This window comes from Pseudophryne corroboree, chromosome 11 (assembly GCF_028390025.1).
Source record: "Pseudophryne corroboree isolate aPseCor3 chromosome 11, aPseCor3.hap2, whole genome shotgun sequence".
In the NCBI taxonomy this organism is placed as follows: Eukaryota; Metazoa; Chordata; class Amphibia; order Anura; family Myobatrachidae; genus Pseudophryne; species Pseudophryne corroboree.
In genome coordinates, this window is record NC_086454.1 from 199,787,251 (window position 1) to 199,799,997 (window position 12,747).

General features: G+C 43.5%; 1 protein-coding gene across 1 annotated transcript in view; it reads left to right on the forward strand.

Annotated features, from left to right (window-relative positions):
• PYGM (glycogen phosphorylase, muscle associated) overlaps window positions 1–12,747 on the forward strand; it is a 131,323-nt gene that overhangs the window by 89,538 nt on the left and 29,038 nt on the right. The window contains exons 10-12 of the mRNA XM_063945209.1: window positions 7,796–7,942; window positions 8,134–8,297; window positions 8,380–8,494. Coding sequence (XP_063801279.1) covers window positions 7,796–7,942; window positions 8,134–8,297; window positions 8,380–8,494 — 426 coding nt within the window. The remainder of the gene's footprint in view (window positions 1–7,795; window positions 7,943–8,133; window positions 8,298–8,379; window positions 8,495–12,747) is intronic.

The following is a 12,747-nucleotide window of genomic DNA, read 5'->3' on the forward strand; positions in this document are numbered from 1 at the left end:
GGGGAGAAAAAGGGGGGGGGGTAGGGGGTGGACGGCGAGGCCGTTAATAAAATCAATGGACGGCTTAAAGAATTCGAGGGACAAATTAGGCCCAAGAATAAATAAGCGTCCTGGGTTTTTTAAAAGAAGGAGCCTGGGGCAGGGATTAAGGGAAAGGGGGAGGGGGGGGGGGGGGGGGGAATAGAGCAAGTAGCACAGTAGGATCCTATAGGAGAAAGGGGAGGAGAGTTACCTGGGAGGTACAAAAGACCAGGAAGAACAGGCAGGCTCCCTCTTTCATTGCTGATTAAGGATCCAAGAAGGCACCCACCCGCCCGCCCAAATGATAGGGCAAGAGGCCCTCGTAGTTGGGTAGTGAATGGTTTAATTAGTCATTTCGGTGGTGGCACCGATAGGCCAGTCCAGAGTTTTCAGCATCACCAGGGCGAGGGTGAGGTAACTGGAATTGAAATTAAGTGCGCCCGGTGGAGGCAACGTCAGGCCAATTCTGGCTTTAGGAATGGTCTGGCAAAAGAGGTCCAGCAGGCGCGGCAAGCAGTGCTCCTCGGCGGTCTGTAGTAGCGCAACGTCGGTTGGCCGGCACTTCCCCAGATACTTGGCGAATTTGTCGTGGCCTCAAGGGCCGACACGGTCGTCATCTTAAGGGTGGACCGGTGCTATGCCAATGAGGGGAAGTGGTACCGCTCAGCTAACTTGCGCAAGGGCGGGACTTAGGTTCCGCCCCGTTGTTTAATCTAGGAGAAATTAATATGGAGGCTGTAGCCGGGGGTATGCACTGCTTTCTCGCCACCCACTTATAGAGTACCAATTCTAATCCAATCAATAAATTTGGCTGTGACCTTTTAAATCGCAATTCAGTTGTCCGAGTGGTTATTGGGGAGAAAAAGGGGGGGGGGTAGGGGGTGGACGGCGAGGCCGTTAATAAAATCAATGGACGGCTTAAGAAAACTTTTGTATCGGCTTCTCGCTGAATCACCAATATTTTATTGTCGACGTTTCGGTCTGGTCACAGGCCTTTATCAAGACAGGTGATGTACTGTGTCACATATTCAATGTTTTTAACAAATGAGATTCATCTGCAAATGGACAGTAATAACAATTACAAACAATAAGCCTCACCGACCCCTATAGGAGCCAACTAATCACAGTAACAGACCCGCCACCAAGATCCACCTTATAGGTGACAGAAATATCTCATAGACAAATCGGGATCTCACAGTGTGTGTTCACAATTACCTTGAGGACCTGCTGTAGTCCACACGTTCAAGCAAAAAAGATCTCTTACTATTAAAATAGTGCATGGATCCTAGTCCATACTGCCAAAGAAAAACCAATAAGAATTACCATGGGTCACTAGATGATCCACGAACCAATGCATATATATCAGCGTTTAACATAATTCGAAATACATATAAAATATTATAAATACCTGGCATCTACAGTTCTGAATATAGTGATTTCTGGAAACGGAAGGCACTTCCGGTCCGGGGAGTTTAAATAGAGCACATTGACAGTAAGGCAGCATGCAGCAGTACGTGCTAGCGGCTCCTGTCTGATGTAAGTACTTGCACAGTGTTTCTTTTGAGTGAGGCTTTCATGAGCATAAAATGTGGTATATGACATACATGCTATTGTTTGTTGCATAGGTTTTTTGCCCGTAGTTGGATGGCTATACTCGTTAGCCTCACTACTTATGCTGCTGCATCCATACATCTAGGCTACTAGCGCCAGGTATTTATAATATTTTATATGTATTTCGAATTATGTTAAACGCTGATATATATGCATTGGTTCGTGGATCATCTAGTGACCCATGGTAATTCTTATTGGTTTTTCTTTGGCAGTATGGACTAGGATCCATGCACTATTTTAATAGTAAGAGATCTTTTTTGCTTGAACGTGTGGACTACAGCAGGTCCTCAAGGTAATTGTGAACACACACTGTGAGATCCCGATTTGTCTATGAGATATTTCTGTCACCCATAAGGTGGATCTTGGCGGCGGGTCTGTTACTGTGATTAGTTGGCTCCTATAGGGGCCGGTGAGGCTTATTGTTTGTAATTGTTATTACTGTCCATTTGCAGATGAATCTCATTTGTTAAAAACATTGGGGGTCATTCCGAGTTGTTCACTCGTTATTTTTTTTTCGCAACGGAGCGATTAGTCGCTAATGCGCATGCGCAATGTCCGCAGTGCGACTGCGCCAAGTAAATTTGCTATGCAGTTAGGTATTTTACTCACGGCATTACAAGGTTTTTCTTCGTTCTGGTGATCGTAATGTGATTGACAGGAAGTGGGTGTTTCTGGGCGGAAACTGGCCGTTTTATGGGTGTGTGTGAAAAAACGCTACCGTTTCTGGGAAAAACGCGGGAGTGGCTGGAGAAACGGAGGAGTGTCTGGGCGAACGCTGGGTGTGTTTGTGACGTCAAACCAGGAACGAAACTGACTGAACTGATCGCAGTTGCCGAGTAAGTCTGGAGCTACTCAGAAACTGCTAAGAAGTGTCTATTCGCAATTCTGCTAATCTTTCGTTCGCAATTTTGATAAGCTAAGATTCACTCCCAGTAGGCGGCGGCTTAGCGTGTGCAAAGCTGCTAAAAGCAGCTTGCGAGCGAACAACTCGGAATGACCCCCAATTGAATATGTGACACAGTACATCACCTGTCTTGATAAAGGCCTGTGACCAGACCGAAACGTCGACAATAAAATATTGGTGATTCAACGAGAAGCCGATACGAGAGTTTTCTTTGTGAGAGTGCACCTCCAAATTTTTGGAACTTTTGCGGTATGTATATATCTATATATATATATAGATATATAGAAATATAGATAGATATTTATATAGATAGATAGATCGATATATACACACACACACACACACACACACACATATAAATATATATATATATATATATATATGTACAAGTGGGTAGGGTGATTCAACGAGAAGCCGATACAAGAGTTTTCTTTGTGAGAGTGCACCTCCAAATTTTTGGAACTTTTGTGGTATAATTGTGGACCTACACGGCCCATTTGGAGCACCCACCTTTTGATGGACTACTTATAATGTGGATGAGAGTGCAGGATTTCCAGCAGAGAGAGATATATATATATATATATATATATATATTCATACTGTTTGTGTATGTATATGTGTGTATGTATATATATGTGTGTGTGTGTGTGTATGTATATATGTATATATATATATATATATATATATATATATATATAGCAAGTAGACGTCATCAGGACACCTAAATGATGTTGATGAATTAAAATGCACCACTGTTTTATACCAGTCTGAAGAGTGCCGCTTTTATGTAAGTTTATTATATTATATATATTATTATTATTTTTTTAAATGCCGGCACTCCAAATGCTAAATGTTTTTACTTGCTCTGGTGCACTCCAGGGTCATCCACGCCCTATATATAATATATATGTTAAAAATAATAATTAAAAAAAAAAAAAATATATATATATATATATATATATATGTTACAAATAGCCCTGGCACTCCTCTCTGTTGTACAGCTGCTGCAGTGCCTTCCCGGTGAAAACTCAGTTCCACTATGCAGTACAGTGGTATGTCGGCGGCACTCAATCAGACTTATGCGGCTGTTGTATATTCAAGTAGTTTATTGGGCCAACATGTTTCGGGGTTTAGACCCCGTCCTCAGGGGCAGGCCTAACCCCCGAAACATGTTGGCCCAATAAACTACTTGAATATACAATCAGGCTCTAGGCTCAACCTGATGCAATATGCATAAGAGGCGCTACCTGGTGCAATGTGCATGAGAGGCTCTACCTGGCGCAATGTGTGTAAGCAGCTCTTCCTGGCATGTATATGGAATTCTAGTATGTGGTGTAATGTGACTGATGGACACTACTGTGTGGTGTATTGGTACTATTTTGTGGCCACTCCATTATCCTGTGAAACCACGCCCCTATATTTTTGATGCGCACCGAAGGCATGCACTGTCCTTGGTTTCAATGGGAAAAGGGGGGGCACCAAAGGAAACGTTCACCCTGGGTGCCACAAGGTCTGGAACCTGCCCAGCCAGGGCCGGATTAAGACTTGGGGTGCCTGGGGCACTTAAGACAGGGGGGGCCTCGGTGGACGGTGTGGGGTGTATATTAGATTGTGCATACCTCCCAACATGTTCCATTCCAGGAGGGACAAAATGCTCTCTACCTGGACTTCCAACTTAATATATGATTGGCGTCACCTGTGTTGAACTATTTAATTGATAAGGTATTTCAACACAGGTGATTGCAATTATAAATTAAGAAGGAAGTCTAGGTAGAGAGCATTTTGTCACTCCTGTAATGGGACATAGTGAGAGGTATGGATTATATATAATACATTTAAACCAATGGTGTATATTAGTATTAAACGTATAGTTTTATAATGGCTGGGTACTGTTTATAGCTCCACATAATTGAAAGACAACTATTTTATACACTTTTTTTGTAGTGTAACAAAGACAACTTTACCTTAGAATATACATAAAAAAATAAAATAAATTATCTTGTCACATGCAAGAATAGCAGCAGCCTCTGTACTACTTACACACTGGGACAGGACTCTGTGTGTGTGTCCCTATCTCTAGACCTAAATGGTTTAGTTGCATAACAGTTTACGCAAGACTCAGACACCCAAAGACTCAGACACCCAAGCAGGGAAGAGGAGAAGCTGGGATCCCTGTGTCACTTACAGCTTTCTCCACCCTCCTACCTCTCCTGTGGTAGAAAATCTCTGTCAGTAGCTCATGAAACACGATACTCCTGTGTCTCTGCCTTCACTGCATACTGTCCTGCTCGCATTCTGGCTGCTGGTTCTGCTGCTGCTTAAATGGGAAAACTAGTGATGTCAGCATGCTCTAGCCGGGGGCCCCCTGACAAAGGGGGGCCCGGGGTACAGTATGCCCTGCATCCCCCCTTAATCTGGCTATGGGCCCTGCTAGTGGTAACTGCTGGAATAGCAATTACCACCTAGCCTGTCCTGCCCCAGTCACATCAAATGTTAAACATAATAATCATCATCATCAAAATATTACATCAGAGCACCAGGCTACCACTTACTGTTTCCTCAAACACGTGAATAGTACCTTAAAGAAACACTGTAGCATGTCAGCAGGCAGTGATGGCACCCATATAAAGAGACACATTGTTGCTACCACTCATAGAGGTGAAAGAGGGAACCGGAGAAGGGGTGAAACCAACTGAGGCTCCCCTGTTAACTGAACAGCTCACAAATGGGAGAATAGTGCATACTGCAGTAGTTACAAAAATAAATAAATAAATGTAAATACAATAAAGACAATAGAAGTAGCTGCCTGTGCAGAAGTGCCGGTTAGGGCCATTAGTTTAAACCAGGGATGGGGAACCTTCGGCCCTCCAGCTGTTGTTGAACTACACATCCCAGCATGCCCTGCAACAGTTTTTGCATGTCCAAATAGCAAAATTGTTGCAAGGCATGCTGGTATGTGTAGTTCAACAACAGCTGGAGAGCCGAAGGTTCCCCATCCCTGGTTTAAACGTATGGTCTTAAAGTGGGTGGGGGAAGGATGACTAGTATACATTGTAAGGAAAGCACCAAAGGTGAGAAAATATTGGATGGACAAAAATGAAATTATCGTTGGTTCCGATGCTTCATCATTGTCATCAGTGCAAGGCAAGTTGTTATGGAAAGCATTGAGAGAGCTAAAAGAGCAACCTCACAAGAAACATGAACAGAGAATTTTAGCCAATGCTGGGGGAAAATATTCAATAAAACCAATAAGAGAATGGACTGTGGTGTGAATCAGTGCCCCACCCACTGTGTACAGTGAGAAATAGGCTTGTGATGGCACAAAGCATCTATCAGGGGAGCATGCGTGGGCCCCAGTTCTGTTAATTCATTGTTTTGGAATGACAGTAGATAATACAATTTTAGTAACAATAAATGAATTAGATATGTGCACGTATAAACATCCATATAAATATTAATTGTGTAATAAGTATTATAATATCGTACATCCAGGTGGAATACTGCAAAATCTCCTTTTTGTTCTTCTATAAATTCTTTATACCAGCACCTCTTCTTCCGGAGAGCTTTATCTTGGTTATTATCTTACCGTGTTGCCATACAATTTATTAATTTTGCTGTACATTTTTTTCCCCGGGCTTTGTATGGTGATTGTCTTTTGTCATCATTAGCTACCTGCTGTTTTTTTCCATTTCAATAGCTCTTTCTTCCGCAGCATGCCCTCCTTAATTCCTCTAGTTACATTAATCAAATCAGCTACACCTAATAATAAGCAGTGACATGTCGAACTGCAACATCTTGTGACATTTCATATGGAGCTGAAATACTAACAGCAATTCACACAAGTAGTCAACGACCTTTAATAGCATCCACTCTGCTCTCTTCTTTTGTGTTTGTTTTTACACTATTAATGTAGTAAATTATGGGGCCTATGTATCAAAGCTTGCAGAGAGATAAAGTAGAGAGAGATGGGGGGATGTAATACCTTTGCAGTGTACATCTCGACACACATCACATCGATACTAATCGCATAAGTACTACTACTAACATATGCAATTAGTATCGCAAAGGACAGCTCTCCCGATAAGAACTGTCCTGCACTGCACTCTGGTCTCTGGACTTCCGGGTTTATGACCCAGGAGTCCATCTGCGCGTGCACAGAAGGCCGCGGCGACAGCAGATCTGATCGGATTCCTCTCAGCATGATGCAGTAAGAAGCCCATAGGCTTCTATAGGGTAATGCCAGCTATAGCTGATGTTACCCTTCGCAACTGAGCCCTGGCGTCGGAGCTTTAGTACATTTGGAAATGCGGTAAAAACACCGAAAATTAGGATTTTACCGCATTTCTACTTTTGTACATCCCACCCATAAAGTACCAACCAAACAGCTTCTGTCATTTTTCAAACACAATCTGTAACATGGCAGTCAGAAGCTGATTGGTTGGTACTTTATCTCTCTCCACTTTATCATTCTCCAATCTTTGATACATATGCCCCAATCTTTGATACTAACAGCCAAAAATGGTAGTAATTTTCATCTGAGGAGGATATATACCTAAAGGAAGCTCTTCATCTCTGCTGTATAAGACAGGAGCATGTTGAAAGACAAAAGTACCACTATTGCCATTTTATATATATATATATATATATATATATATATATATACATATATACATATATAGATAAGCAAAATCGACGGCACTCCCTGGTCCCCAAAGTAAGTATAACAATGGATGTAATGCCGGTGCCCTCCCTAAGGTATACAGTGCACCTGTATCCTAATATGTAGAATGTAGGCACGGGCGGCACTCTCGGGGTGCCGCCCGTGCCTACATTCTATATATACATATATACAATGTTTCTGTGCAAATTTGTCTTTTTTTTCCTAAAAACGTGGTACTTCACTGTGCTGTCAGAGGTTTCAGCTGATCTACAGCAAGTTCCAGATATAGCATGATGACATCAACACATTGGCACAGCACACTGAGTGTCTAATTCCATATTTTATTTTTATCTCTGCCCTTTTTTGACCAATACTAACATTAAAAGATATTAATTCCAGTCCTTGATGAACTTAGAAAACCAACAGCAATTTCACAGGCCACTAGGATGATCAGTAACATAGGTCGACAGTGGATTTCTGCTGACGGGACATTTTGTCAGGTCTTGAACTGATTACATCCACATTTGCAAATGTTATTTAATATCACACCCAGCTGGATGGTAAGGCCACTATAATAATTCTATGTTTCTGTTATTCAGGCCTGGGATCTGACGGCCCGTACGTGTGCTTACACCAACCACACAGTGTTACCTGAGGCTTTAGAGCGGTGGCCGGTTCATCTGCTGCAGACTTTGCTCCCAAGACATTTGGAAATCATCTATGAAATTAATCTGAGACATCTCAATGTACAGTCACTGTTCCAATGTCCATATAAGTCTATCATTCTCTTGCAAGTAGTCTTCCTGACTTCTAGCCCACCCTCGTTCTGCTTCTCTCTATACTTGCCTATCACATTACCTTGCTATTACCTCACAGATTGCTTTAATTCACTTCTCTCTCATTCAGTGAATCACACTTTTTCCTTTGCCCCTTGTAGCGTGTCTCAGCCATGTTCCCTGGAGACATGGACCGTCTACGTAGGATGTCCCTTGTTGAAGAGGGCTCTGTTAAGCGCATTAATATGGCTCATTTGTGTATTGTGGGCTCCCATGCTGTGAATGGTGTTGCTCAGATCCACTCTGATATCATAAAAGACACCGTGTAAGTATGTAATCCCTGCACGAGGTACTTTCCCTCTGTCTTCAGTTTCTTTATTTTCATGGCACATTTTCCATATTTGTAGTTTCCATGACTTCTATGAAATGGACCCCCACAAATTCCAGAACAAGACTAATGGCATCACACCACGGCGTTGGCTGGTGTTGTGTAACCCAGGCCTGGCAGAAGTCATAGCAGAGGTAGGAGGAGAGTGTTGTATGTGTTTAATACAATTTGTTGCTTGTAGCACAATGTGAAGGCCTTGTCCGCACTGGCATTTTTCTTTTCTAAAAAATTATTGTAAAAACAAACTTATGTCCATGGGCGTATCTATAATGGGCGCAGGTTGTATGGTGTACGTGGGCCCCTATGTGCAGGGTGTGTGGTGCACACAGCACTGCTGATTTCACGGAACACAACCCAAGTGCCATGTTTACGGAGATCTGTTGCTCAGATATCACCGCAAACATGACACAACCACCATGTTCCAGAGATCTGAGCATGCGTACTATAGAAATCACTGAAAAATGGGGCCTGCCCCATTTTTCCAGAAACTGGCGCATTCACAGAAAAGAGCCTGGGGGGTCCCGAATGGAGGCTGCACACGGGCCCTCATCACTCTTCATATGTCCTTGGTAGTGCATCTATTAGCAGTGGCATACCGCTACTTGTTTCTGCAATATGTTTAGCTGGTGTAACATGAAACATTGGGTCCTATTTTCAGACCCTTTTACATGAGATGTACTAGCATTAATAAACATGCCAGTGGATATAACGGACAAGGCAAGGCAATGGAGGCGGTCTCTTTAGCAACCAATTAGATTTGTGCTATAAATTTAAAGAATGTACTGGATAAATGATAGCCTTAATCTGATTGGTTGCAATGGGAAACATTTCCTTGTATCTTCTTTAGAAGAACCCCTTGATTTCTATGAAGACCTTCTCAGTCAACAACAATAACAATTTTTAAACAATTCACAGATGATGACTTTAGGCAGGAAAAATGCTAAATCTTGAATGAACAAAAAAGATTGCTATTTATCGAATAATTGATGATGAATATGACTTTAAGTACTGCAAAAATTTTTAGAGGTTCTAGCAAAACAGCATTGGAAATATGGACTGTGCTTTGTTACATTTTCACTTGTCAAGATGGTATAAGAAAATAAAACACATACAATTATAAATCCCAGGGTCCACAGGTTATCCACAGGATAACAATGGGATATGATGAAGCGACAGCGGATTTGCACCAATCGGTCAAAGCTTTTCCGCCCTCCCAGCATGCAACAGGCCCGTCCATATATTCCCACCTCCTGGGAAATCAGTTTTTTGTTTGCTGCTGCAAGAGCCGGACCATGGTCAGAGGGCTGCTAGTTTTTAGCAGCCATAAGCTTTCTTATTTTATTTTTATAGTCTATTTTTTCTTGAGTGATCTTTCAGCGTCTTATATGTACCGTAGAAAGAGTCGCTCCAACAACTCTCCGAGGATCACGACAATGCTTACCCATGAGTACAGTGCTGTTTCGGCGGTCGCCTGTGTCGGATATACTAGCAGGTCCAGCAGACGTTACAAGGCTGTGGCCAGAGCATGGGGAGAAGGTAAGGCATCGGTTCCGCTTAGTAGGGGAATACGGACACAGCCGCACTGTTTTGGGAGGAGACTACCAAACAGTCGCTGACGCGGCTGCCACCCCGGGTGCACCAGCGCTAGGCCTTAGGGATTAGAGGCTCCAGGATTAGTATGAGGCTGCGATCCCTAGGGTTGATGTCAGCAGTGGTGAGTCAGACGCTCTCCTGGTCGCCCCTCCCCCCGGTTCATGACCAGTTTCCTCCGAGTCTCTCGCCATGAACTGTTTCCCGCTTCCATCTCATACGTTGTACATGAAGGGGACCCAGTCGCAGCATAGGCGGCTGTGTGACTGTATTCACTGAGCGTCTGTGTTCACTATAGGTTCATGGAGTGGCAGTGTACACTAGTAGCGTCTCGATCCACTCAGCATTCGCTAACATATTCATCAGCCCTGGAAACGAGGTGAGTCTCCCTGTATTCCACTCTACTGAGTACGGGTAATACAGCACTAAGTCTCTATCTATCCTTTTGAGTACGAGTAGTTAGATAAGTGCCTATTGCATATGAGTCTGTATACATTTACTGTTGTTTCTTTCGCAATGCGTCTGAATACGTTAGATCTGTTTAAACATGATGCAGTAATATGTTCTCCTACATACTTAAAATGTAGTTGTAGTTGATGATGTGCTCATATTGCTTATTATACTAATGTATAACATGTGACTGACTGCTAGTATGATCGCTGACTTTACTATATTTCTGTCAGTTTTGTTTATTCCGATCCTCAATGCTGGTGCATGGGTAGGGTCGGATTGTATGTCACTTTAAGAAGCTTAAAGTGATTACAGTCACAAATTGTGTAGTACACTGTGGAAGTGTTGATTATTTATCATGTCTAAGAGTGGCAAAGGTGAGGAAGGTACACTCACAGCAACACCAACACTCATGTCATGTTTGTCTTGCAAAGCTGTGTTATCCTCTCAGGGTCTAGTTCAGGATGGTTTGTGTGCAAATTGTTATAGCTTTCACCAGGAATTATTGAAAAATACAAGGCAGATTCAGGTGCAGATGGATCCACCGTGGGCTATGTTTGCACAGACTTTATCCAGTATAGCTGAACGGATAATTCCTCCAACTCCTGTACCAGGAATAGGTTACACTATTAACCCTTACATGCAGCTCCCCACCTATGGTGCATCACTTCCAGCAGCAGCCTCTCAAAAGAAACAAGCTGATAAGCCATTGGTAAGTAAATCTTCAACCTCACAGGCTACACATGATTCAGATGAGGATTCATCGGAAGATGAAAGCTCAATTAATTCTACTTCGGCATACAAAGAGGAGGAGGAAGGTCTCAGCTCAGTGGATATAGCTGTGTTAATTAAAGCTATGAAAGCCATTCTGTCCTTAGAGGATTCAGCAGAGCCTGTGTTAAAAACCAAGGCACCTGTGTTTAAACATCCCAAAATAGTTAAGACTGAGTTTCCAGGATCAGATCAGCTGATGGAAATCATGGAAGAGGCTTGGGCTACGCCCAATAAGAAGTTTAGAATTCCTAAGAAATGGAATTCCAATTATCCTCTTCCAGCTGGGGATTGTTTAAAAAGAGAGGTTGCTCCTAAAGTAGATACGCATGTAATTCGATTAGTGCGAAAATCTACAATACCTTTGTCTTCAACATCATTAAATGATGTCACGGATAGGAGAGTGGATGGTTTTCTAAAAATTTTTTTTCCCTGTCTGGGGCAGTCAGAAGGCCAGCCATGGCCTTAGCTTGGATGGAAAAGGCAGTGGCTGCCTGGGCTGATGCATTGGAGAGGGATTTTTTAATAGCTTCTAGAGAGCAAAAAACCCATATAGCACATATAAAACAGGCTGCAATGTTCTTGGAAGAAGCAACATTGGATATGGGTACTATTGCCTCCAGGGCATCAGCTTCAACAATAGTTGCTTGCAGAGCAGTTTGGCTACGTACGTGGAAAGCTGATTCCGAATCTAAGAAGGTTTTGGAATCTTTGCCCTTTTCTGGAGATATTCTTTTTGGTAAAAAGTTGACAGTTATTCTGGAGTCGGAAGTATACTCCAAGAAAGTAAAGTTTCCTTCCACATACAATTTCAAACCTAAAGTTCTGCCTTTTTGGCACCTTTCTGTCTCAAAGAAAAGCTAAAGGAAAAAGTGATGGCAAGCAGCCTCAATACAGAGAGTCTGGTAAGACTAAAAAGCAGCGGTGGCCAACCTGCGGCTCTCAAGCCGCATGCGGCTCTTTCATCTGCCGCATGCGGCTCGGCCGGCTCCTGGCCACCGCTGCCCCCAGCTCCAGACACACGCACGCCTCGACGGCAGCGGTGTCTCGCTTCAATACAGCGGTGGCCTGCGAGCCAATCAGAGCTCGCGGACCGGCAGCTAAGGCTTCTGATTGGCTGCCGGACCGCGAGCTTTGATAAGCTCACGAACCGGCACCTAATTCAAGATAGACGCTGGAGAGAAGAAGCAGCAGCGCGGAGAGGGGAGCGGGGGAGCTGGTGAGCACTGTAGGGACATGTGTATCTGTAGTATACTGGGGGCATAGCTGGCACTGGGGGCATAGCAGGCACTGTGGGGACATGTGTATCTGGCACTGAGGGAATCTCTGGCACTGGGAGCATAGCAGGCACTGGGAGCATATCTGGCACTGGGAGCATAGCAGGCACTGTGGGGACATGTGTATCTGACACTGGGGGCATATCTGGCACTGGGGATAGCAGGCATTGGGGCATATCTGGCACTGTGGGGACATGTGTATCTGGCACTGTGGGGTCATATATATCTGGCACTGGGGCCATATCTGGCACTGGGGCCATATCTGGCACTGGGGGCATATCTGGCACTGGGGGCATATC